This window comes from Diceros bicornis, chromosome 36, assembly GCF_020826845.1.
Source record: "Diceros bicornis minor isolate mBicDic1 chromosome 36, mDicBic1.mat.cur, whole genome shotgun sequence".
Taxonomy (NCBI): Eukaryota; Metazoa; Chordata; class Mammalia; order Perissodactyla; family Rhinocerotidae; genus Diceros; species Diceros bicornis.
Window position 1 is genome coordinate 12,731,757 of NC_080775.1, and position 27,596 is coordinate 12,759,352.

The 27,596-nt window shown below is 41.5% G+C and overlaps 2 protein-coding genes across 2 annotated transcripts in view; both read left to right on the forward strand.

The window, feature by feature from the left end:
- The window catches only part of SEC61A2 (SEC61 translocon subunit alpha 2), a 213,507-nt gene that overhangs the window by 147,261 nt on the left and 38,650 nt on the right, over positions 1-27,596 (forward strand). The gene's annotated exons all lie outside the window — the stretch shown is intronic.
- The window catches only part of DHTKD1 (dehydrogenase E1 and transketolase domain containing 1), a 47,264-nt gene that overhangs the window by 12,932 nt on the left and 6,736 nt on the right, over positions 1-27,596 (forward strand). Inside the window, exons 2-13 of the mRNA XM_058532418.1 lie at positions 216-371; positions 1,580-1,791; positions 2,601-2,795; positions 5,312-5,581; positions 8,824-8,995; positions 10,592-10,790; positions 12,423-12,735; positions 14,383-14,467; positions 14,959-15,098; positions 19,326-19,476; positions 20,582-20,688; positions 25,270-25,434. Coding sequence (XP_058388401.1) covers positions 216-371; positions 1,580-1,791; positions 2,601-2,795; positions 5,312-5,581; positions 8,824-8,995; positions 10,592-10,790; positions 12,423-12,735; positions 14,383-14,467; positions 14,959-15,098; positions 19,326-19,476; positions 20,582-20,688; positions 25,270-25,434 — 2,165 coding nt within the window. The remainder of the gene's footprint in view (positions 1-215; positions 372-1,579; positions 1,792-2,600; positions 2,796-5,311; positions 5,582-8,823; positions 8,996-10,591; positions 10,791-12,422; positions 12,736-14,382; positions 14,468-14,958; positions 15,099-19,325; positions 19,477-20,581; positions 20,689-25,269; positions 25,435-27,596) is intronic.

A 27,596-nucleotide genomic window follows, 5' to 3' on the forward strand; every position in this document is an offset into this window, starting at 1 on the left:
TAGGCCACCAAAGCAGTGAGAGCACCAAACTTGAACCACTAGGCTATCAGGGCTGGCTCTCTGGTAGTCTATAATCCTGAAAACTAAAGACAGATGCGGCGGGTAGGAGCAATGTATTAAAAATGTCTAGGGCCACCAAGTCGTCTTTGAAAAACTGATTTTGCAGTTTGTGGGCATTTCCTAAACTGTATCGTTCTATTTTTCCCCTGAATTAGTTGATCATGGCCTTGCCAGGTTGGTGACAGTATACTGTGAGCATGGTCATAAAGCTGCCAAAATCAACCCCCTCTTCACTGGACAAGCCCTGCAGGAGAATGTGCCTGAAATCCAAGCCCTCGTGCAGACCCTGCAGGGACCCTTTAACACCGCAGGTAAAGCCCATTAACCACAGACTGTCCATGTGACACTTAACCGCCAACACGAGGTGGGCTCCTTTCTCTGTTCCTGAAGAACCCAAATGCCCACTGGAGCTGAGGCCTCCATGGGGTGTGAGGAGATAATGAGGGGTACATTCAAGTCCTGTCAGGGAGGAGCAGTCTTGAGGTTCTAGAGTGGGCTTCTGATAGGGCCCGTTTCCTCTGCATTCAAAAACGTATATACAGATGGCCAGCAGATACATGAAAAGGTGCTAAACACCACTAATCATCAGGGAAATGCAAATCAAAACCACAATGAGATACCACTTCATACCTGTTAGAATGGCTATTGTCAAAAAAACAGAAGTTACAAGTGTTGGTGAGGATGTGGAGAAAAAGGAACCCTTGTGCGCTGTTGGTGGGAATGTAAGTTGGTGCAGCCTCTGTGGAAAACAGTATGGAGGTTCCCCGAAAAATTAAAAACAGAATTACCATTTGATCCAGTAATCCCACTTCTGGATGTTTATCCAAAGGAAATGACATCAAGATCTAGAAGAGGTGTTTGCACTCCCATATTCATTGCAGCATTGGTCAATCAATTTCAAAGATCTAAAGTTTATTGTAAGAAACCATGGGTAATATAAAGTGAATGATGGTTTGTTAAACTCGTGTTGTAGGTTTAGGCAAATGACTGATAACTGATTGGTGCTGAGTTAATGACATATTACAAACTTTCCTTTTTTGGACTAAGGTTCAGGGAGATTTCCTTTTACCTTAAAATGTTGCTTTGCTATCAATATTAATTCACATGGAGACCAACTGATCAATAATAGACTTTGCTTTATAGATATTAATAAGACTTGAACATTTTGGTAGATAGATATTTTGGATAAGTAGGACATAGTATTTGTAGCTATAAAGCAGATGAATGGTAGGTTTCAAATTTTAGTTTGAAATTACAATAGAATCAAAATTTGACATAAAGCAGCCTGGCTCTGTCCTTGTCAAGAAAGATTTATTTTTCCCTCTCCACGTTTTACTATTTCATGGCCTTTCACTATATTTTTAATTTTGCTTTTAGAAAAATCTAGATAACCACTGATGATGTCCCACTGTTATTCAGAATGAAATGCTCTGAATTGAAATAATTATTTTGGTATGTTCTATACTTAGTTACATGGTTGATTATTCTTTAAAATGATTCCCTTGATTCCATTTTGTAGGATTATTGAACATGGGGAAGGACGAGGCCTCTCTTGAGGAAATATTAGCCTATCTCAACCAAATCTACTGTGGGCAGATTTCTATCGAAACCTCCCAACTTCAGAGCCAGCAGGAGAGAGACTGGTTTGCCAAGCGGTTTGAGAAACTGAAAAAGGAGACATTTACCACAGAAGAACGAAAACATCTGTCAAAACTAATGCTAGAATCTCAGGTATAAAAGTGGCAAATATCAGTGGAATAGGTGGGCTCATTTTCTACAAAGATATGTAAATATTGAAGAGAGGGAATTAAGGCATTAACTCTCTGAACATACCCCCACTTACCCCTGTTGCCTCAACACAACAGACAATATAATACACACCACTTTTTTCTAAGTAGAAAAAAATAGATCACCGAACAATGGAGCTATTGTTCTCCTCAGTGTCAGTACTTTTTGTGTGTTTGTCTATTTACTCTATAGAAGATTGCAAAATCCTTAAGATCTTACTTCTCTTTTTATTACCTGAGATGATCCGGAAAAAAAAAAGATCTCTGCATGGAAGAGGCTCTCAATACAAATCAATGGACTTGACTCTCCCTCAGGGCTATGATCAGGACTTGGGCATATCAAGATGACAGGAAACCTATTCCCAATAATTCAGATAGTTGGCTAGTTTGCAGCCTTGATAAAATAGGACTGTAGAGCCCTGTACTAAAACCCAAGTCCTGGGAGAGGCAGCAGAGATCTAAGGCCCATCCTCTACTCTAGAAGAATGCACATTCTAAGGGGATTCCTCTTGGGGTAAGGTCTACCACTCAGGTTATTTTCTCTGCATTGTCTACTACTGTCTGGTGTCCTGGGCAAGGCTTTCCTGCCGTGCTCTGGATTACTTATGTCTGTGTCTGGGGCATGTGGTGAAGGGCTGCTCCAGCCACCTGGAGAGGTGTGGGCTCTTCTTACAACACGTACACGTGTCTGACTTGGACCTGACTAGCTGGCTGTCTTCCGGTCACTCATGTATCTGACATGATGTTCCACAGGAGTTTGACCACTTTTTGGCCACCAAGTTTGCCACAGTGAAGCGATATGGAGGCGAAGGAGCTGAAAGCATGATGGGCTTTTTCCATGAGTTGCTGAAACTGTCAGCCTACGGTGGGATAACCGATGTTATTATCGGGATGCCCCACAGAGGAAGGCTTAATTTATTGACAGGCCTTCTGCAGTTCCCTCCAGAGGTAAGATACTGTCTAAGTTTCTCACCAGCAGTGTACAATTGACTGTAACAGAATCAAACTGATGGTAATAATTCCTTTTATAAAACTGACTAAGCACATGAGCCATTGGTCCAGGAGATTGCTTGGTTAATTGATGAAACCTAATGCTGCTGGGTAGAACTGGTATTTAGGTGGACTTTCTGTATATCCTTTTATGGGTTCTTTCTTCTCTCAGAGAAGTTAAAAGTTTGTTTCCTCGAGGATGATGTGAACAGATGAATTCAGTTTTTTAAAGCATGCTTTTCCTGTTTGATAAAAATTGTTCAAAGGAACACAAAGATCTGTGCAATTTTATATAGTTTTACCTTCCAAAAACTCAATTTTACCTTCCACTATTTGTAGAGTTTGTTGTTGATAGACTGTATAAAACTCATAATACATTTTTATCTCCAGAGACCACCCAAGTGAGTGGCTTTATAGGTAATTGGATCTTGTATTCCTGTTCAGTCCGACTCAGTTGCTCTGTAAGTCTCTCAAAAGACTCAAGAGTCAGGGCTGAATGTTTGTGTCAATGAACATCAGAGAGATTCGATACTTAATAAGATTGTGGCCATTATGCGTGGATAAACCTTACTACTCTTCTTGGCCAGGAGATTAAAAATCATTATAAATGTGGGCCGGCCCCGTGGCTTAGCGGTTAAGTGCGAGCACTCCGCTACTGGCGGCCCGGGTTCGGATCCTGGGCGTGCACCAACGCACCGCTTCTCTGGCCATGCTGAGGCCGTGTCCCACATACAGCAACTAGAAGGATGTGCAGCTATGACATACAACTACCTACTGGGGCTTTGGGGGAAAAATAAATAAATAAAATTATAAAAAAAAAAATAAAAATAAAAAAATAATTATAAATGTTAAAGGGCCTGTCAGAGTTAGGCAGAGTGAACAGAGCCCATGGAAGGATGTGTTATCCTTAAGAACATTAGAAAATACACATGGTGTCGTGTCTAGGAGCCAAGCTTTACCACCATTACTTATACCTGAGTGTTTCTGATGCTGAGAGATTGATAATCAGCTTTTAAAAGACAAATACCTTAGGAAAGGTGAGATATGACAGAAAAAAGTGATTGACAGATGGCGGCATGTGCTTAGATATGTGCAGAAATTCTTAAACCAAAAATGCATTCCTAAAATATCCCTGACAAAAAAATTACTCAAAGATGCAGAAATGATGATAAATAATCCTATTTGTCAGCAACTCATCTGTACCTACACTGTCTGAGTATGTATGTTCTTGTTGTAGAGAGGTCAATAAGAAGCTTTTGCAAACTACAGAAGCTTTTAGGTCTCAAATAATTTGGCTAATTGAGAATAACATGTTGTTTTTGGTAAATACCTCCATTGGAGACCCAGCTTTTTACTTATTGGCCAAGACCTTTAACAATTTAATTTTTCTTCCTTGTTCATTATTTATTTATTTATTTTTTGGAGGAAGGTTGGCCCTGTGCTAACATGTGTTGCCAATCTTCCTCTTTTTCTTTTTTCTCCCCAAAGCCCCAGTGCATAGTTATATATCCTAGTTGAAGGTCCTTCTAATTCCTCTATGTGGGATACTGCCTCAGCATGGCTTGATGAGCGGTGAGTAGGTCCTTGCCTAGGATTCGAACTGATGAACCCCAGGCTGCCAAAGCGGAACACACGAACTTAACTGCTACGCCACCGGGCCAGCCCCTTCCTTGTTCATTTTTAAAATTGCTAGCAACATATATCTCATAGATGACTTTGAACGTGAAGTAAGAGAGTGTGTGTAGAGAAGTCTTTTGAGAATTGGACAGTATAGTTTTTTAGATGTGTCTTGAGCTAAGCAGTATGTCATCCCTTGTTTAAATGGGATTAAGTTCTATTTTATTATTTTTCTCTCTACCTTTAATGAGATTAACACAAAGTTCTTCTGGAAAATATATTCTAACAGGTGTATTTAAGAAACATTATTTTGCTTATTGCAAGGCAGAGGGAACTTACCATTTTCATCATGTTAAACTCTTCTGAAAGTATTGGTACTTCATTTGGTTGTGAAGATCACTAAATAGTTCTGTGTGCATTGGAGCAGTTAGAAGTTCGTATGTATTTTTATTTTTTATTTTTTTGCTGAGGAAGCTTGGCCCTGAGCTAACATCCATTGCCAATCTTCCTCTTTTTTTTTTTTTTCTTTGCTTGAGGAAGATTAGCCCTAAGCTAACATCTGTGCTAATTTTCCTCTATTTTGTATGTGGGTCGCTGCCACAGCATGGCTAATGAGTGGTGTAGGTCTGCGCCCGGGATCTGAACCTGTGAACCCAGGCCACTGAAGACGAGGGCGCCAAACTTAACCACTATGCCCCGGGGCCAGCCCCTGTATCTATTTTTAAATAATGCATGGTTATAATAGTTATAAAAGCATGTACATAAGCTTTTTTTATTGTATGATTTAAACTAACTGTTGCTTCTCTAGTCTTCATTGTGATGAAAGACATTTTTTCTCGTATGTTTATTCCTAATAGCTGATGTTCCGTAAAATGCAAGGCTTAAGTGAATTTCCAGAAAATGTCTCAGCCATTGGAGATGTCCTGTCTCACCTGACCTCCTCGGTTGACCTGGACTTTGGAGCGCACCATCCCCTCCACGTGACAATGCTGCCTAACCCCTCACACCTGGAAGCTGTTAACCCCGTGGCTGTCGGCAAGACTCGTGGAAGGCAGCAGTCTAGACAGGATGGGGACTACTCTCCAGATAGTTTGGCTCAGCCTGGGGACAAAGTCATTTGCTTACAGGTGCTTGTAGTTTCAGGAAGTGAGGCCAGAGGTTGGGAAGATCAGGAGGAAAGAATGTCTGGGTTGGTAGTTCTGAAAAGAGATGGCAGACATTCAAGATGCAACTCAGATCAACTTTGTGAAAATAAAATTCTGGAGTTGTTTTAGAAATTAATAGGAGATGTGAGGTCTAGTCTCAAGGCAACTGACTTTAGACTGAAGTTTTGCTATGTTTTTCCTTTGTTGAGTTATGAATTAATTAAGGGGATAGACACTGGCATAGCTGATGCTTCTGAGAGGACAGGTGTCCTTACTTCTCTGAAAGTACAGCCTTCTAGGAAACTACATGGTATCTGTATATCTAACAAGGCTACAAGAGTCTGGATTTATTTTGTTTGCTTGTTTGTTTTACAATGAAGGTCTTTGGCATTAAGGCAGCCAATACAAATTATTAACGTGGTTCTTGCTTCCTCTTCCTCCCAGTTTTCCAAGCTGACAGGTATCTTTTAGAGGTTTGGACTGTGGGTCACATTTTTTTTCCTACGAGTATTCATTTAAATATGAACCTTTAACTATGGGGAGATAATTAATCCTGGATATCAGTAACTGAGTCTTCAAACCCAACAGAAATAGATAAATCTATAAGGCAGTAGAATGTTGTGCTACGTATGCAAATAACCACACTATCTTATTCATGTTAATTTTTCCTGGGCCAGAAACTTGTAGTAAATAAATTGGGAGTAGGCAGAATTGGATTGGACTGTAATATGGTATTTCTATATAGGAATCTCCAAATCATTAGCCAGACATTCTCTTTGCCTTTCACTTGACTTAATTCATGATACTCTACAAGATTTTAGTCATTCACACTTAGCCAGTACATTAAGCAGATCTTAAGATGGACTTCTGAAGTAAGAGGTGAAAATGACATTTTCTTTAAAGTGATGAGAGACTGACTACCCTCTTTTGCCTACTTTGTGTCCCTAAAATGTTTTGCCCTGCTATATCTGCATATCTTGCCTTGCTCAAGTACGCAATTCTAATTTCTTGTGGGAACTCTAAATTTGGAGCCTATAACATCACCATCGGTGACATTCTGGATCTACTTTTCCTGTTCTATCTTCTGTTTATCTTAGTCCTGGACCTGGTGGAAGTGAATTCTCGTTTGGGATCTTCTGGGTGTGTCCAAACCCCATTGCCATGTTTTGCTGGTAGCATCCACCTCACCCAGCATTCGTTTGTGCTCGTGGACCCTTATTCCCACTGAGCTTTATGGAGTAGAGTGGAGTGGTTTCTCTTCTGATTTAAGAAGGAAAATAAAATTAGTAAATGACACATGTGTGCTTTAGTGTCAAGAATCCTAAGACCATGATAAAATGATGCAAGTTATGAACAGATGTGATGTCTGATCAGTGCCTCCACTGTAACACTTGTGTAAAGGAGCAGAAGAGACACACGTCTCTCTTCCTTGTTTTACCCATCTCCTTTAGTTCATTACCCCACAAGAAATCCCATCAGCAAGGAGGCCAAAAGGCGAGGAGTGTTCAGATGCCAGGAACCCCTTGACCCTGTGTGAGCCACCATGTGGCTGAGGGTTGGACTTTACAGTGTAGCATGGTGTAGAAAAGACGAGGACTCGAGAACCAAGAAGACCTGAGTTCAAATCCTGGCTTTGCTGCCTACTAGTGTGGCACGCTTGGTTCTGTTACTTAGGTTCTCCAAATCTCATGGGTAAAATGGGAGTATAGTACATTCCTCATAGTGTTCTGAGGATTAAACGAGAACATGTCTATAGTAAGTTCCTGGATCCGGGAGAAAGGCTTGGAGGGGTGGGGAAATAATCAGAAAAAGCAGAGGGATCACAGAAGGTCTAGCATCTAGTCCACGCCATGTGAAATATATACTCTTTCTGAACCTTGGTTTTCTCATCTGTAAAGAGGACGGTAGTGACTTCCTCACCTGGCCGCCCACCTGGTTGTTGAATGGACAATGGAGATAGTGTCTGGTGCTGTGAAGATAATGTCACAGTGTGTTATTACTAGAGATAGATACTCCAAAATGTCAGTCATCCCTGTAGACCCTAGCAATGGGAAAGTGTGGACTGGAAATTTCAGTTAGTCAAAGGAGTGCTTCCTTTCTTAGCCAAAATATTCTACTTATATAAAAATGACTTTTTAGAGGAAGATAGGCACAGATGTTAGCCCAGGGCCAGTCTTCCTCAGCAAAAAGAGCAGGATTGGCACGGATGTTAGCTCAGGGCTGATCTTTCTCACACACACACACACAAAAAAAGACTTTTTAAAGGACGTTTTCAATGTCTTTTTAAAAAATCTACTTGCAGGTGTTCTTTCTTCATTCATATTAGGTCTTTTACTCCCATTATTATTGGAGCCAAAATGGTTACCTTAAGTTAGGACATATCAGATGATTTTATTTTTTGGTTCAGCATTTTGGCTGCTTATGATAACAGTCTTTTAGCAGAGCTCCTATTTTCTTCTAAGATCCTCTAAGAGCTACAATTCCCTCATTACTTGCTTTCAACTTTTCTGAAAAAAAAATACCCCCCTTTCTCTACCACTTTCTGTCTGCCAGGTTTTGTGATGACATTATGAAATGCTCTGGAAGAACAGCACAGTTCAGACATTCTCTCCTAATAGTATTTTGTTTTTCCCTCAAAGCATCCTTTCACTTATGTTTGTTATACTTTCCCTCCATGCCTCCTGTCTTTGCTGTCACATCTCTTTGTATTCACAATGGTAACCAACACACGCAGCGGGGATTAGGTGATGGGAGCTACATAGAGCCTCTTTTCAGGGGCCAGATAATTGGGGAAGAGGGGCTGTTCAAAGCTGTGCACTGTTCCTTGTGTCTTGCAGGCTGTTCTCATGAAAGCTTTACTAGAGCTGATTTTCCTTTTGTACCTCCTGGAGCCCTTCCTCCTATAGTGGTGCTGTCTGCACTAGAATGTTGATGGGTATACTAGAAGTGATGGGTACAGGTGATGATGTGAGGTGGAAAGAGTAAGTCAACTGGTGGTGGCTGTAAGAGGAAAAGGACTGTTTTAGTATCTCTGAAAGCTGCTTGGATCAGCCTAACCAGTCTAGAAAATTCTATAACCAGTAGATTTTTAGTAGGGCAGGGGAGCACTGAGAGGGTGGTTATTTTTATTCCTGTTATTATTTGAAAATAATTCATTCCAATTTGAAAACCCAAATTTCTCCATCTTTTATGTTCATTTTCTTTTTTTCTCCCCCATGATTTAGGTTCATGGTGATGCTTCTTTCTGTGGTCAAGGGATTGTTCCTGAAACATTTACGCTCTCTAATCTCCCACATTTCAGAATTGGTGGGAGTGTCCATTTGATTGTCAATAACCAGCTGGGTTACACCACTCCGGCAGAAAGAGGGAGGTCTTCCTTATACTGTAGTGATATCGGTATGTAACACAGGGAGGAGTTGATGGTCAGACAAGAAATTCCTGGAGAAAATTCTAGTTCACTCAGAACAATGTGCCTCACTGGTTATCTCTTTTTTTTCTTTTTTTCTGTGAGGAAGATTAGCCCTTAGCTAACATGCAGGCCAATCCTCCTCGTTTTTGCTGAGGAAGACCAGCCCTGGGCTAACGTCTGTGCCCATCTTCCTCTACTTTATATGGGACGCCACCATACCATGGCTTGACAAGCAGTGCATTGGTCCGTGCCCAGGATCCGAATCTGTGAACCCCGGGCCACCAAAGCAGAGAGCACGAACTTAACCGCTATGCCACCGGGCCTGCCCCTGGTTATCTCCTTTTTAAATTTTGGGTCAGATATGGTTAGTAGTCACCAACAGTGTTGTTAATATTTCTTTAAAGTCTGAGTGTGATCTTTAAATCCAAGGGAATAAGACAAGAGTGGAACTTAGAGGATGCAATCTCAAATTGCTCAAGTATCCAGTTGAATGATCTGGTGGAAACCAGGGATCAACACAATTAGTACAACACTACAGTAATTGTCTTTAGGAATCAAACTTGGAGCAACTAAGATCTTAGTCAAAAAGGATTTGTTCAACCAATAAATCTGGCTAAGTCGGCTGGTTAGAAATCAGATTTGAAGAAGCAAAGTTGACTTGTTTTCACCTGGAAATTGGCAGTATTAAGAGAAAGGCAGGGCTTTTATTACCCATTCCCCAATGCACAGAATTACAAGAACTGTTAGATGGTAGGAACTATTCTGTTTTTGCACCCAAACCCTAGTCTGGACACCTTTTGGGGCTGTCCATGTGAATTTTTTGTGGTTAGTTTGATGGAGATACTGCAAATACATTCTAGGAATTCTCTTTGGAGGAAATCCATGTTTTCCTAGAATATATCCTTTAATGACCCTTTTATCTCAGGGGGAAAGATAACAGTAATAATGTAATAATGACAATAACAAAATGAACATTTGTTATTATGTACCAGGCACATTAAGCACTTTATATGCATTCACTCATTTAATCTTTATGATACCACTAAGAGGTGGGAGCCATTATCCCAGTTTTATAGATAAGGAGACTGGGATTCATAACTTTAACTGAGATCACACAATAAGTCACAGAGCTGGGACTTGAACTCATTTTTTTTTTTTTAATTAAATTTTTTTTTTTTTTTTTTTGTGAGGAAGACCAGCCCTGAGCTAACATCTGCCAATCCCCCTCTTTTTGCTGAGGAAGACTGGCCCTGGGCTAACATCTGTGCCCATCTTCCTCCACTTTATATGGGACGCCACCACAGCATGGCTCGACCAGCAGTGTGTCGGTGCGCGCCTGGGACCTGAACCGGCAAACCCCAGACCGCCGCAGTGGAGCGCGCGCACTTAACCGCTTGCGCCACCAGGCCGGCCCCTTGAACTCATTTTTGTCAACTGGACTCCAAAGTGCCAGTTCTTAACATCCAAGCCAAACTACCTCCGAGGACGTGGGCTGCCTACCCATGCGAGCAGCGGGACTTGGAGGTGGGCCAGTGTCATTTGGGGTTAATTGGCCCACTTCATCTCCATCTTCTCTGCCTCAGGGAAGCTTGTGGGCTGCGCCATCGTCCATGTCAATGGAGATAGCCCAGAGGAAGTGGTTCGTTCCGCTCGGCTGGCATTTGAATACCAGCGCCAGTTCCGGAAGGATGTGATTGTTGATTTGTTATGCTACAGGCAATGGGGCCACAACGAGCTGGATGAGCCCTTCTTTACCAACCCGGTCATGTACAAAATCATCAGGTACAATTATCAACCTTTATTTAATGTGCCTTCTCCTCCATAGTGCTTGCATTATTATTTTTATTAGACACCTTCAGGTGGGATGACCACCTTTCCCAGTTTGCCTGGGACGTGAAACTTTCAGTGCTAAAACTGGGACAGTCCTGGGCAAACTGGGATGATCACCCTAGGGGTCTCAAGAAAGCTCCCCATATTCTTCAAACTCTATGTGTTTCCTTGATGAGTAGACAAAGGGCCACTTAACAGCCTTACTTAGCAGATGGGAAATCTGAAGGAGGAAGACGTAGGCAGAGCCTTGCCCTAAGCTACTTAGCATGGCTTTGACAGGATCAGAAACAGAACCTCCATGATTCACTTCTGCAAACTGTAGATGTGAACCTGCTTTGTGCCTTGGTGAGACATAACGTGATGGATTTTAAGGAATGTTTAGAACTGCGCTAATACGGAAGCCACTAGCCATAAGTGGCTATTGAACACTTAAATAAATGTGGCCAGTCCTGATGGGGATGTGCTGTGAGTGTGATATACACAGGAGATTTCAAATATTTAGCGTGAAAAAAGAATGTAAACTATCTCAATAATAATTTTTATATTAATATTGAAATAACAATATTTTGGATCTATTGAGTTAAATAAATATATTATTAAAATTAATTCCACCTGTTTCTTTTTACCATTTCTAATGTGACCACTAGGAAATTTTAAATTACGTATTGGCTTGCATTGTATTTTTGTTAGACGGTGCTGAGCCAGAAGTTAATGTGACAGAGAGGAACATGTTACTTTGGAATTTCCTTTTGAGATACTAGAAAGTAAAAGAGATCCCCCTTCCCCACTTTATTTCCTCACAGATATAAACTAAAGAAGAGGAATAAATTCAGGGACAGTTTATGGGCCTTTCTGGTCATACGTAGCAAACTGCTCTTGGAAGAACAAATCTGGGCTCTCTGAATTTAACCGCTGAATGACTTGATGTGGCTCAGGGCTCCATTTAAAAAAATCTATGCTGCCTACCTCTCACTTTTGTCAGGATTAAATATAATATTATATGTGAACAGACTTTATAGTTTAAAGTATTACGTGAATGTAGAGTGGCATTATTGTTGTTGTTGTTACTGTAAAATCCAGGTACTGATTATTATAGTTACGAGATTATTAAAGCCACCTGAACAGGTGTTGGCGACTTTGGGTTCAATACTTTTTGAAATAAAAGGGTGCTGAGTGGGTAGGTAATGTAGGTCAGTCTTGTAAATAACTGTCCAGAATTTACCAACTCATAGAAAAACCCTACTACTAATTATTTCTACCTGGATGTAGACAAAAGCTTATGAAGATAAATTTGTTTTTTCTTGCTTGCCTAGAAGAGGATGATACTCACCGCTGCCTTTTTAAAAACAATAATGCATTAGAGTGAAAGTCACGTAACACGAAATAAGTCGTTTTAAAGTGAACAATTTGGTGGCCTTTAGTGCATTCCCAGTGTTGTGCAACCACCTTCTCTATCTAGTTCTGAAACATTTCCTGCATGCCTTTTTATAGTGCTGCCACTTTACAGTACCTTCCACACTGACTGTATGTTTCTCTTCGATTTTTACAAGTCAGATGGATTTTTTTCCCCTCTTTCTTGGACAGAGCCCGAAAGAGCATCCCAGACACATATGCAGAGCACCTTGTTGCCAGTGGACTCATGACCCAGGAGGAGATATCGGAAATCAAAGCCTCCTACTATGCAAAGCTAAATGACCATTTAACTAACATGGCCCACTACAGCCCCCCTGCCAGCAACCTGCAGGCCCATTGGTGGGGCCTGGTTCAGCCGGAAGCTTGCATTACTACCTGGAACACAGGTGTGCCCCTCGACCTCCTGCGGTTTATCGGCGGGAAGTCCGTGGAGGTGCCGGAGGAGCTCCAAATGCACAGTCACCTTCTGAAGGTGTATGCTCAGGTAGGGAGCATTGACATCTCCCGTTACTGTTGGTTCTTCTTGTGCAGCAAAGGCACTGGTGTTGGTCTGGTCTTTTGTGGTTGGCTAATTCCTTTGACAAATAGTTATTGTGTGTCATTAGATCCTAGTGTATTGGTACTGATAGTCAATTAACTCAGATTTTGTCTGCTATTTTTCCTCCATTCATTCATTCATTCGTACATGTTAATACATTGCATGTAAATGTACTACATACACATTATTAAAAATACAGCAATACAAGAATGCCTGTTTTGATTTTTCTGACCAGTGGGCAGAAAACACTTTCATTCTTTTGAGCGGCTTAAATTAAATAAACAAAAATCAACACACATACCCCTGAAGGCAACCATTTAGACCCTTAAACATGTTGAGCTTTTACATGTTGTCTCATGTTCACTAGAGACTGACAAATCGTCCTGATTTTGCCTGGGACTCAGGGAGTTTCCTGGGATGCAGAACTCTCAGTGCTAAAGCCAGAGAGCAAGGAGTTAAAGGCCTTCATCTTTCTTTCTTTTTTTTTTTTTTTGTGAGGAGGATTAGCCCTGTGCCAACATCTGCCAATCCTCCTCTTTTTTGCTGAGAAAGACTGGCCCTGGGCTAACATCCGTGCCCATCTTCCTCCATTTTATATGGGACGCCACCATAGCATGGCTTGCCAAGCGGTTCGTCAGTATGTGCCCAGGATCCGAACCGGCAAACCTCGGGCCACCACAGCAGAGCGTGCGCACTTAACCACTTGTGCCACCGGGCCAGCTACTGGCCTTCATCTTTCTTGAACTCGGATAAAGACACTGCCCTCTAAATTATTTTTATTTTTATTTTTTTTTATAATTTTATTTATTTTTTTCTCCCCCCAAAGCCCCAGTAGGTAGTTGTATGTCACAGCTGCACATCCTTCTAGTTGCTGTATGTGGGACGCGGCCTCAGCATGGCCGGAGAAGCAGTGCGTCAGTGCGCGCCCGGGATCTGAACCCGGGCCGCCAGCAGCGGAGCGCGCGCACTTAACCGCTAAGCCACGGGGCCGGCCCTCTTTTTAAAACACTAAGTTCATTTTTAAGTTCTTGTTATAGGTATAGAGACTATTAAAGCAAACTATGTACTCAGCATCCAGCTGCAGAAATAGAATATTACAAATACCGTTCCCCATTACCCCTTCCTGATGGCAGTTCCTCTCATTCATCCTCACTCACCTGAGGGCACGTGTGTTTTGCCTGTTTTGAATGTCATATAATTGCAGTCATACTCTCATGTATCCTTCTGCACGTTCTGTTTAACATTATATTTTTGATACTTACCATTGTTGCATTACATTTTTTGAACTCAGTGTGAAAAAAGAATTTGGGCTCTTAAAAGTTTGTTTTTTATGGGCCGGCCCTGTGGCTTAGCTGTTAAGAGCTCGCGCTCCGATACTGGCAGCCCAGGTTCGGATCCCGGGCGCGCACCGACGCACCGCTTCTCTGGCCATACTGAGGCCGCGTCCCACATGCAGCAACTAGAAGGAAGTGCAGCTGTGACATACAACTATCTACTGGGGCTTTGGGGGAAAAAATAAATAAAATTAAAAAAAATTTTTTTAAATAAATAAATAAATAAAAGTTTCTTTTTTCCTCCCCTTCAATTTTACAGTCCAGAATGGAGAAAGTGATGGATGGAACAAAGTTAGACTGGGCCACAGCAGAAGCTCTGGCCTTCGGCTCATTGCTTGCTCAAGGTAAGAAGTTTCTGTTGAGCTGCACAGCTGGTAGGGGATGCTTCCTATGACATTCGTCATATGTGACCCCTGTGGTTCTGAATTACAACTACCTCCTTTTGTTTTCATTGACTGGAGAGGTTCTAAAATGTGTTAACTTTTCTTACCTGACAATATGATTTAATCTTAGTATGAGTCATGTTGACATCCTTCATCAGAGAAAAGACTATAAAGCAATTATTCCTGTAAAACAAAGGGCTCACAGCTAGATGTATTGGAAAGATATTTTCCTCTAAAAATTGCAGGACAAATGACTCTCCATTCTTATACAATCTCACCTTGACTACAGACTTTTGAATATGGGACAGGTGTATTTTAATAAGGATTATCTATTATCCTAAGAAAAATTCTCAGGATGAGCTGGTGTGTTAAGAATTCAGAGTCACCATGCCTTATTATTACTAGGTTATTCATGGGAATCTGGATTTTCTTTTCCTTCTTGCTTGCTTAAGGTTTTAATATTCGTCTGAGTGGCCAAGATGTTGGCCGTGGAACTTTCAGTCAGAGGCACGCAATGGTTGTTTGCCAGGAGACCGATGACACCTATATCCCTCTGAACCATATGGACCCTAATCAGAAGGGGTTTCTTGAGGTAGGATGTTTTATCTGTTGTAAAACCCAAGTGCTGATGATCATAGTTACAGGATTCTTAAAGTGACTAGAACCAGATGTTGGCAACTTTGGGTTCAATACCTTTTGAAGCAAAGGGGTGCTGAATGGGTGGAGAATGTAGGTCTGTACACTTGGAATGGAAATAACATACTAGCGAGTAGACCAGAGCTGTTTTACTCTGACTACTTATCTGTAATCCAGTAAATGTCCAATGGATGTTCAGTTTGTCAGTCCAAAATTGACATTATAACCTACATTTTGCTGAATTCATTAAAGTAAGCCAAAGATGTGGAAAATAAGCCAATATTTCTTGCGTACTTGAAAAAAAGAAACCCACTTCCTCAAGGTTACTTTATTCCCTAAGGTTTATGGGCTTGATGAATATGTCTGTTACCATGTATTTCTGTGTGCCGGTCACTGAGCTGTTCTTGTTGTGAGTCAAGGGCAGGGGCTGGGTCTTTCATTTCTGTCTTTCCAACAACTAGCATAGTGCCTGGCACATGTTGATTAACATAAATTATCCTTTAAGGTATGATTAGCGCCATGTCATCTTTTTTCCTATTATACTAGCCCTTTGTTGGAGAGTGTAATGTTGAGTTCACTGATACTCAATATTTATTTAAAAGTTCAATTCTCAAAGCACAATTCTAGGCAGATTACATAAAGGACATATAGCTTATATTTTCTTTAAATTAGTCTAAAATCCATCCCTGGATCAAGTCAGACTGGTGATCTAGATACTGAAATGTTTAGTATCCCCCCACCCCAATATCTTTTATTGAATTGTGATGTGATCTATAGTATTATTTAGCTTTTATTATTGCTATTTAAAAAGCTTAAGTTAAATGTCTTGCATCTGCTATGAGGAAGCTATCAAAGATTTCACTTATTATCATAAACCATGTCCTTTATATGAAGACTCTGGGAGAAACTCCTGCTTGATCTTGGTTTTTCTTTATTGTCTGTACTCTATGAATTCTGCAACTGACCAGCATTCCCTTATCAATAATGGCTTCTATAAAAATCAGAAAATAAAACAATGAATATATGCACTTTTCAAAAAATAATAATAATGATGGCTTCTAGGAAGAGGTGGAGGCCACAACAGCCTCAGTGACAAAGGAATAGGTCACCAGATTATGTCTTTTCCCCAACTCTGTTCTTTGTCTCAATCTTTATCTTCTTTCTCTCCATTTACAGTTACACTATCATGTTGTATATCATGGATATTTACGAGCCATCTTAAATACTTTTTGGAATAAATGAAAGTATTAATAGATTCAAGAAAATAAAGTAGATAAGTGTATAGAAGTGTATAAAGTATAATATATGCATAGGAGAAGGAGCAGCTAATCTACTTGGGGAAGTCAGGAAAAGCTTGGGAGAGGAAGCCAGATTTGAGCTGGGACTTGAAGGACACTAGGAGTTGCCTCGTCTAATGTAGAGAGAACATTCTAGGTGGACACAATAGTGCATATAAAAGTTGTGAAGTAAGAGGACCTGACACCATGCTCAGGGAACTACAAATAACTTTATGTGAATGGAGTTTAAGCTGCAAAGTGGATACAGGAGTGAAAAAAGAAGAGATTGGCCAAATAGGACTACCTACATGGTGAAAGACATTGAATGTGATGTAAAACTGAAACCATGGAGGAATTTTGAACAAGGGATCAGATTTTCATATTAGAAAGAGTGCTCCTAATGATACTTTGGGCCCTGAGTTGAAGAAAGGGGAGACTTAGGACAATTTCTAAGGAGGCTTCTACGTCACCTAGGCAAGAAATCATGGGGACATAAATTAGGGCAATAGCAGTGCAGATGGGATATGGGGCCAGACTTGACAACTAGTCAGAAAACAACAGCCATAGGACTTAGTGGTAGATGCAGGGAGTGAAGAAGAAAGACTAGTCTCAGTTATCTCCTAGCTTCCTAACTGGCACAGCTGGTATATGATGGTGACATTCACCCAAATAGAGAGTAAAGGGCAGGGAACAGGTTTAGTAAGGAAAGACGATGGATTCAGTTATGGACATTTGACTTTGAGGTGGCTGAATGACATAGAGGTTTCTGGCAGGCAATTAGATATGTATGTCTGGGGTTAATGAAGGAATCTAGTCTTGAGATATACATTCGGAAGTAATCAGGGTGTAGGAGGGTTTGGTACCACGGGAGTGGAAGAATCTCCCTGAGAAAGCAGAATGAGAAGAGAACTAAGGGATAGGGTCCTAGGAAAAACAACATTTAAAAGGCTAGCAGAGGAAAAGTATATCCCCAACGAGCATCCAGAAAGGCAGGAAGTCTGAGTCACTGTGTCATCCAAGGCAAGGAGGGAGGAGACAGGTAAGAGAAAGAATAACATGGCCTTTGCATTAGCACCTAGAAGGTCAAGGGTTGACCTCATGTAGAGCTATTTCAGTGGAGCAATGAGAGCAGAAGCTAGATTGTACCAGTTGAAGGGTAAACAGAAGTTAAGGAGGTAGAGACAAGTGGATGAGATCATTCTTTCTAGAGGCTTGACTGTGAAAGGAAGCAGTGGCTGAGAGCACTGGTCAGGGGAATATTTCTTGTTTTATTTTTAAGCTTTTGATTGTCTGTCTGCTGAGAGGAGAAAGCCAGTGAGGAAAGGTTCAGAGAAGAGGGGTTAGGTGATGAAGCTGGGTAAAGAAGCAGAAGGAAGGGATGGATTTAGAATGTGAGTGGGTATGTCAGCCTTGAGTAGGAAGAGAGATGAGGACGGACGTGAGGACAGGCAGAGGGACAAGGAAAGTGGCCAGTCCAAACCCCATTTACAACAGGCTCATGAATCTGAGAAATGCAGCAGTCTCTTTTTAAGTTAATGTATTATATAGATTATAACTGAAATCAAAGAGAAATCAGAAAAGATAAATTATGCATAATCTCATAATACTAATGTCATCTATTTTCATTTTTCTTTGTTGTCATTGAGTTCTTATCCATATAAATCACAAGTTTTTATAGTTGTAATCATAGCAGAGATGCAAGTTTTTTACAGAGTTTTGTTTTTTTAAAATAAAAGCTTTCTTGAGATATAGAAGAGAATTCAACCTTTCATTGTATACAATTTAGTGGTTTTTAGTGTATTCACAGAGTTGTGCAACCATCACCACTATCTAATTTCAGAATATTTTCATCAACCCAAAAAGAAACCCCATACCCATTAGCAGTCACTCCCCATTCCTTCCTCCACCCAGCCCCTGGCAACCTGATCTACTTTCAGTTTCTACCAATTTGCCTATTTTGGCCTTTTCATATAAATAGAATCATACAATATGTGGCCTTTTGTGATTGGCTTCTTTCACTTAGCATCATGTTTTCAGGTCCATCCATATTGTAGTGTGTATCAGTATTTCATTCCTTTTTATTGCCAAATAATATCCTGTAAATATGTAACTTTAAAAAATATTTTTTAGACAAATTTTGAAACAAACACAAAATTACCAAAAAGTGGATGTGTAATACAAAAGAACTTTTTGTCACTCTGAAACATTTGAGACATCAAGTTGGAAACATCGACTTGCCAACCTGATGCCCCTGATGTGTATTTCCTACAAACAAGGACATTCTCCTACATCACCACAATACAACCGTCCAAGCCAGGAAATTAACACTGAGACGTGACTGACATCTTGTTCTCAAACCCAGTTCAGAATCACATTGCCTTTAATTGTCACATCTCTTTAGGAGCTGAGGAGTTTTACATCCTCAGAGATGTAATTTTGTGTTCTGCTTTTTTAATCTTAACATATGGTGATGATTCTTTTGCTTTATTGTACAAATGGGATATTAGAATAATGGATTCGAATCAAAGGTAGGCCTTTTTTGGGTAACTTCCCCCCTTTATTTTGTGATACTTTTTAAAAAGCTTGTATGACACAGTTTTCCTCTCAGCTGCAAAGATGGGTCATTTGAGAAGTTAATTTTGCTTCTCCTTGAAGAAAATTTTTAATGCCCATATTCCAATCTCTTTTGTCACTTTCTGTCTTTGTCCCAACTTTTTCCATATGCATCATTCATAGAGAGCAGTAGATCTCCTTTCTCAAAGGAATGTGGAGATGAATGAAAACAAAGCTCCCCTCCACCCCTTCTCCCTTTTGAGAGGTTTGTATAAATGTGATGCTTTATCTTTACTGACTCACGTCACACCTTCCCTGGCGTGACAGTGTTTCTCTTCCCTTCCTTGCATTAGGTCAGCAACAGCCCGCTGTCCGAAGAGGCTGTCCTGGGATTTGAGTATGGGATGAGCATTGAAAGCCCTAAGTTACTGCCGATCTGGGAGGCTCAGTTTGGGGATTTCTTCAATGGTGCCCAGATCATCTTTGACACGTTCATCTCTGGAGGTTGGTGTTGGCATGTGGGTGTGTAGTGGATGCATGGCACCAGGCTGATGGGACGAATGAGGGAAAAAGGGCCATAGCTGCTCATGAGACTCCTGTGCACCAGGGTGATTGTCCTGTCATCCACTTGGGCGGGCAGCTATCAGACAGTTAAATCAGCTGTCTGGGGGGCTGAGGGCCACTCAGCGACTGTGCGGGGAGCACCTTCCCATCTTCGGGGGAATGTGTTTGGCTGTAGGGAGCAGTGCCTGTACCTGCCACTCCTAGGCGGTTTAACTTTCGGGTCTGCTCCTGGGGTATGTTGAGTAACTGTGACCTGAATCACAAGTAGACAATGGTGACATAGTGAGGATTGGTGGTCAGAGTGAATGGCAGCCTTGCAGATTCACTTCCCGCAATCCAGGGAGACTCAAGTGTCTGAAAGTTGGAAGTTGTGCATCTTTATTATTTTTAATCGTCATTTACAAAAGCAGTAAAAATTTGTAAAAATTTTTGTTTTATTTTGTAATTGTAAAAATTATTGTAAAATTTGAATATTTGTTATTGTAAAAATTCAAAGTCTGTGAAGTACAAGTCTGAGTCTCCCCCCAGACCCTTACCCCCTTTTCTGGGGGTAACCACTCTTGCATTTTGAGTGTGCACTTCAGCCCCTTCCCGCGGTTGTGTTTCTCTGTAACTGTAGTTGTGAACAAGAAACGTTCCTTGCGGAGACTGGACCTTGACGTGTCCAGAGACTGTTCTAAGTGTCTGCGCCCTCAGTTTGAGGACAGTGGCCTGTGTTGTAAGCGGTGCTGTGAAGACAGATAGGAGCTGCCCAGCCTCGGAGGTGGAATCTGAGTGGCACGTGCCGTCCTGGAAGCCGGGACGTTCACCTTTGAGTCGGTCTTCCACTTGCTAACGCCCAGTGAATGTGTCATTGTAGGCTTTCAGCAGGAGGATGGATATTGTCCTCCTAAGGAGGGTGTAGCAATGCTAGCAAGCACGTACAATGAAAACGGTTTTAGGGGGTCAGGCAGCAAACTAACACTTGTTTCTACCCAAGTCCATCGGACTCTTTCTTTTGTTCCTGTTTCATAGAGTTCTTACTCCCTACCGTGTGCTTTTCCAGGAGAGGCCAAGTGGCTCCTCCAGACTGGTATTGTTATTCTCCTTCCCCACGGGTACGACGGGGCCGGACCCGACCACTCCTCTTGTCGCATAGAGCGTTTCCTGCAGGTATGTCCAATGTCTTCTGGATGCCAAGAAGTGTTTTCCTGCTTCCCAGGTGCTTTGAAATAGAACTACCTCCTGCAGATAATTAATGTGCACCTTAAACTGTAAGACATTGTAGTAGTTGAATGAAACAGATTTAATGCAATGTCAATATTCCTTGGAAACATGATGCCTCAGGTATATCAGTATCACGGTTTTATGGCAATTAAAGTGATTCCTGTGTGACAAAGGTCGGTGATTCCTAAACCAGGCTGATCATTGGAATCATTTAGGGAGCTTTTTATAAATAGAGGTACAGGGACCAACGCCAGATCAGATTCTTAGCATCGAGGGCTAGGAATCTGTATTTTTATTTAAAAAAATTTTTTTTCAACTAATGATAGTATTTTTATAAAATAATTCATGATCATTAAAAAATTTTAAATAACCACGCAGAAATAACCATGTTATCATTTGGTGAGAAGCATTACTGATGTCTCCTTATGCATATGACTGCCTAATATTTTATTATGAAAATTTTCAAACATACAAAAAAGCTGAAAAAATTTTACAGTGAACATTCATATGCCAACTGCCTAGATTCTACCATTAATTTTTTCTTATACTTGTTTTATCACATATATGCTCGTCCATCATCCCTCTGTCTATATATCCATATTATTTTTTGCCGCATTTCAGAGTAAATGGAGACATCTGTACACATCACGCTAAGTACGTGCATAACATTAATTATTTTAGCATACATGCAGATAAAATATATAGATAGATGGTAGATTAGTAGAAAGGTAGGTAGAACAGTAGATAGATAGATGGATAGTTATACTGATAGATAATGACATGAGAAATGATTTTATAAAACAGATTACAGAAATAAGTTGCAGGTAAATTAAAGAACTGCATGTGAAGTACAAAACTACAGTTTTTGAAAAATATAGGAAACGAGTATGTGGAAGACACAATTTGGGAGTCACTGGTATATAGATATTTAAAATCATAAGACTGGATGACATCATCAAAGGAGTGTGTACAGATAGAATAGAGAAGTTGCCCCAAAACTGAGCCCTGGGATAGTCCAACCATAAGAGGCTGCAGAGAAGAAGAAATGAGACTGAGAAGGAGCAACCAGTGAGGTTGGAGGAGGGTCCTAGAAAGCAAGTGAAGAAAACATGACCAGAAGGAGGGAGTATCAAGGCCAATTAAGATGAAGACTGAGAATTAGCAATTGGATTTAGCAATGAAGAGTTCATTTGGTGGTTGGTAACTGCAGTTTAGATGGTGTGATAGGGGCCAAATCTGATTGGAATGTATTTAGGAATATATGGAAGGAGGAAAGTTTAGAGGGAGTTTTGTTGCACATAGAACAGGGAAATGGGGTGTAGCTGATGGGGGAATTTGTGTCAAGAGAAGTTCTTTTTGTTTTTGTTTTTGTCTTAAAGATTGTACAAATAACAGCATGTTTGTATACTGATAGGAATGATCCAGTAGAGAAGAAAATGATGATGCAGGAAGGAGGGTAGAATGACTGGAGTGATTGCTATGAGTAGGCAAGATGGGATGGCGTCCACCGCATAAGGGATTGGTTCAGCTTTCGACAGAAGCATGGTGGGTTCATCTCTGGTAATAACTGGAAGGCAGATAATATGGATGCAGATGATAGAAAATTTGTAGATGTTGAGGTAGGGGTTGGAGGAAATACTCTTGGATCATTAGCTGAGAGTGATGATGAAGGAGGAGGTCCTGGGTTTAAAGGTGTGAAATAGTCATCTGGGAGAGGAGGATAATGAGTGCATTAGGGAAATATAATGGTCTAAGAGCATTGAGGGTCCACTTGATATTCTTTGTCAAGATTTTAAAGTGAGAAAGTCAGTGTGATTGTGTGTTTTCTCCAGCTACATTCCTTATATAGGTGCAGATGTGGAACAGGTGGAAAGTTGGGATTAACTAGGGTTGTGGTTTGGAGTGAGAAAGGGTCAAGGGAGTTAAGGGTGTATGCCAAAGAATGATTATAATGATTGACTCTGGAATTTAGGCTAAATAAGGATGAGAAAGGAGATGTGAAAAGAGTAAAAGTCAGTGAAAAGGTGATAAGATCAGTGGGTTGACGGGTTGCTGGAGTCACAGTGGTAAAGGGAGTTGAGCTGGAAAGGTAGGAAGTGCTGGTCAGAGTGGAATGCATAGACTAGAGCTTATGGAGAGGTTATTGATCATAACAAGGCTACTACCATAGGAATGGGTTGTGGAGGTAGGATGGAGAACAGAGTTATGGGAGGACATGAGTTCAAGGAACCAAGAAGGCAGGGTGTTGAAAGGGTCATCTACCTGTACATTAAAATTACCGATATCCTAAGTCAATATTGGTAACCCCACCGATATTATGATATTACGTAACCCCATTTAAGTTGAGAAAGATCTACATTTGCTCTCAACTTTTCAATCTTGTTTCTGCTTTTGATTTTGTTTTTGTCTTTAAAAACGAGCAAACACACAAAACCAAACTATAATTGTGTTTATTTCATTAGAAGAGTGAGATTCTGTTAGTGCTTCCTTCCACCATCTTAACCCCACAGTAATCAGAATCTGTATTTTTTTTTTAATTTTTAATTTTTTTTTTTCTGAGGAAGATTCGCCCTGAGCTAACATCTGTACCAATCTTCCTCTGTTTTGTATGTGGATCGCTGCCACAGCATGGCCACTGACGAGGTGGTGTAGGTCTGCGCCCAGGAACCAAACCTGGGCTGCGAAGTGACGGATGCCAAACTTAACCACTAGGCCCTGGGGCTGGCCCCTGGAATCTGTATTTTTAAAAGGTCCTATCCAGGGCCGGCCCCGTGGCTTAGCGGTTAAGTGGGCGCGCTCCGCTACTGGCGGCCCGGGTTCGGATCCCGGGCGCGCACCGATGCACCGCTTGTCCGGCCATGCTGAGGCCGCGTCCCACATACAGCAACTAGAAGGATGTGCAGCTATGACATACAGCTATCTACTGGGGCTTTGGGGGAAAAAAAAATTTAAAAAAAAAAAAAAAAGGTCTTCTCCAGATGCTTCTTGCAATCAGCTGTGTTTGGGAACAACCATATTAAAATACATAGACTTGAGGGTCAGCCGGGTGGCGCAAGCAGTTAAGTGCGTGCGCTCCGCTGCGGCGGCCTGGGGTTCACCGGTTCGGATCCCGGGTGCACACCAATGCACCGCTTGGCAAGCCATGCTGTGGTGGTGTCCCATATAAAGTGGAGGAAGATGGGCATGGATGTTAGCCCACGGCCAGTCTTCCTCAGCAAAAAAGAAGAGGATCGGCAGATGTTCGCTCAGGGCCGATCTTCCTCACAAAAAAAAAAGAAAAGAAAATTCAACAACATGGGCCGGCCCTGTGGCTTAGTGGTTGTTATGAAAGGTTCGGGGATTCGATCGGAGACGTAAAAGACACTTTCCACTCCAAACAAATGGACTGAAGGTATATTTTATTATATAGAGGATAGTAAAGGCGATAGTCTGCAAACAGATCCAAATAGGTCAAATATTAAGAGGGAAAAAACATCAGCCCGACTGGAAAGGGAAAACACCCACATTGGCTGAAGAGAAATGACACAAATCAACCAGAAAGAGAAACACCAGGTTGACCGAAAAGAGAACACATCAAATCAATTACTTCATATCAAATCAATTGCTTCACATCAAATCAGTTACTCACAACATCCACGCCCCACTGCCGGGAGAGCCCTGTCAATCGACATGGCTGGGCAAGGATCACACGTCCTGGGCAAGGTGTCCCTTCCACAGGTGGAACTCTCACCAGGTCTCAGTTTCCAGCAGTTTTTATACCATCAGTAATTTTCAGAGTAAGCAATTACAGAGTTTGCAGAGCAAGCATTTAGTGTTTCCATGCACAAATGGTTATCAGTGGCGTACGTGCACTGAGCCCCCTGGCTAACATCCCGGCCCAGTAGTTGTGTACGTGCATTGTTCTCTTTGGTTATCGTCCCAGCCCGGCACAGATGGCCAGTCCATCCCGTGCTACGACGCTCCAAGAGCCTTGAAATGTTACAACTTGCAACTCCCTCCGTGAGAGAAAGGCCAGTTCCCGGGAAAAGGCCAGTTCCCACCACACAGAAAGCAGCTTTTATATTTCTTTTTGTGCTGGTGGCTGTAGGTCAATGGAGCGGCCAAACATGGCTGTACTCATGTCAAGTGAGTGCTCCGCTCCGATGCTGTCGGCCAGGGTTCGGATCCCAGGCGTGCACCGACGCGCCGCTTCTCCGGCCATGCTGAGGCCGCGTCCCACATACAGCAACTAGAAGGATGTGCAACTATGCCGTACAACTATCTACCGGGGCTTTGGGGGGGAAAAATAAATAAATAAATAAAATTATAAAATACACAGACTTGGGCAGATGGGGAAAGCCATTAGACCTCTCCTCTGGTTAACCTTCACAAGTCATAAATTTACCCGCTGGTATTTTTCTATAATGAAGAGAAATATCTTTTCTCCTTCTGACTGAGAGCCCTGGGTTTCCCTTTGAACAGCATACATCATTATGATTGAATTAGACGGTCTGAACATTCTGCTCCTTTCTTTCCCTTCTCTCCCAGATGTGTGACAGCGTAGAAGAGGGGGTAGATGGAGACACGGTGAACATGTTCGTGGTGCACCCGACTACTCCTGCACAGTATTTCCACTTGCTTCGGAGACAAATGGTCCGGAACTTCAGAAAACCCCTGATTGTTGCTTCTCCTAAGACGTTACTCAGGTTCCCTGTAAGTAGGAGAAAAAAAAAAGAAGAAAAAGCTAGTTCGCCTTTCTGCTTTTCCATTTTTCTGCTGCATTTTCCTCTATTTCTGTGTCTAACTCTAGTTCTAAATTACAGACACATCTCTGTAGTTTGAGTTGGCCATGCTGCTTTCGCTCTCTTTTTTTGACCTCTCAAGAATAACTGGACAGGCTGGCCCCGGTGGCCTAGTGGTTAAGTTTGGCGTGCACCCGCTTCGCTGGCCCAGGTTCGGTTCCCAGGCACGGACCCACACCACTCATCTGTCAGTGGCCACGCTGTGGCAGCAGCCCACATACAAAATAGAGGAAGATGGGCAGCTGATGTTAGCTCAGGGCCAATCTTCCTCAGCAAAAAAAAAGAATAACTGGAAATATAGGTAGTGCTCAGTTTCAGTGTAATCAATGACAGGGATAGCAGACATCACCCTGGAATCCCACTCTGAGAAGAAATAATTTTGTAGAAAAAGTTTCAAAGTCCAAACGGTCTAAACACTGCTATATGGATAGTAGCAAGTTGGAAATTTAAAGTATTTTGATGAAAAGAAGTGGTATTATGCGTTGACTTTTATTTAGATTTTTTCTGTTAGCTACACTGATTTAAAAGGGTGAGTTTTCTTTTGGTTTACCTGAACTAAGTGTTAAGTGCACAATATATTTTTTAAGTCGCAAAAATATTCTAGTTTTCAAATGACAGAATAAGTACTGGTAGGCATATATTTATTTATCCCATCTGCTATAATTTTTTTCAGTTTTATATGAGAGTCTTAATCAGGATTAACAGTCAAAAAACTTTTCCATTTATTTGGATGTTACTGCTGAGGTGAAATAAGTCGTTGAGGATTTGGCTGTTCAAGACTATCTTGTGCTTCTCACAGAGGTTTGAGGGTGCATATTTGGAATTGAAGGGTGTTGAGGAAAGTTGTGAGTTATTTGCTTTCACTGGTTGTGGCTTTTTTGTTGTTTTTTTTTTTTTTGCTGAGAAAGATTGTCCCTGAGCTAGCATCTGTTGCCAATCTTCCTCTATTTTGTATGTGAGCCACCTCCACAGCACGGCCACTGACGAGTGCTGTAGGTCCATGCCCAAGAACCAAACCCCGGGTCAGTGAAGTGGAGCGTGCCAAACTCAACCACTAGGCCATCAGGGCTGGCCCCTCGCTGGTTGCATTTTTAAGCAGTTCCTACCATTTGGAGGAGAGTAGGCAGATATTCTCACAGTCAGCTTTTGCATGATCCTAGAGGGAGTGCCTCCTTAAATTTTGCACTCCAGGCACCACACCTGCCTCACCTAGTCCTGACTCTGGGAGTCAGGGTGGAGGAAATGCACTTCAAGTTATTTCACCAATGGCAGTGGTTCGTTTGTGTGGTCGATTTATTCTCTCTCACCCAGCATCCCTATGAACGCTTTACATTTTGAGGTGGCTTCATGAGCCTAGAAACATCACAGGATGCTTTCAAGAAAAATTAATGCTGTCTCTTCTACACAGCTTTCTGATGGAGCTCTTTTTTTGTTTTGTTTTTTTTTTCTTCATTTTTCTATTTGACATTTATTTCAGCATAAGTTTACTTCATGAGTAAAATTTTTCCCTCTGTCCTGGGGCGCATTCCCATAATTAAAAATGCAAAGTAGTAACTATTTTAAAATACACTATGTAGTAGCAACCACAGATTTTATGGAGAAGGATATTACACCACTACAGAACTTCTTTATTTGACAGAGACAGTTTAAAATGATGCGCCTGGGCCGGCCCCGTGGCTTAGTGGTTGAGTGCGCACGCTCCGCTGCTGGCGGCCCGGGTTTGCATCCCCGGCGCACACCTACGCACCCGCTTCTCCCGCCATGCTGAGGCTGCGTCCCACATACAGCAACTAGAAGGATGTGCAGCTATGACATACAACTGTCTACTGGGGCTTTGGGGGAAAAATAAATAAATAAAAATTTAAAAAAAATTAAAATGATGCACCTTGCAAAATGATGCACCTACTATGAAATTTGAAATGCATTAAAAAATCTCAAATCAGTATATAATTGCTGATGGGGCTCTTGACACAGATCTTTTGAAACAGTGATGTTAAAGGGGCCAAGTCAAAATGAAAATTACTCTAATTTATTTTCAAGAAGTATATACATCTGGGATTCTTGACCCAATTT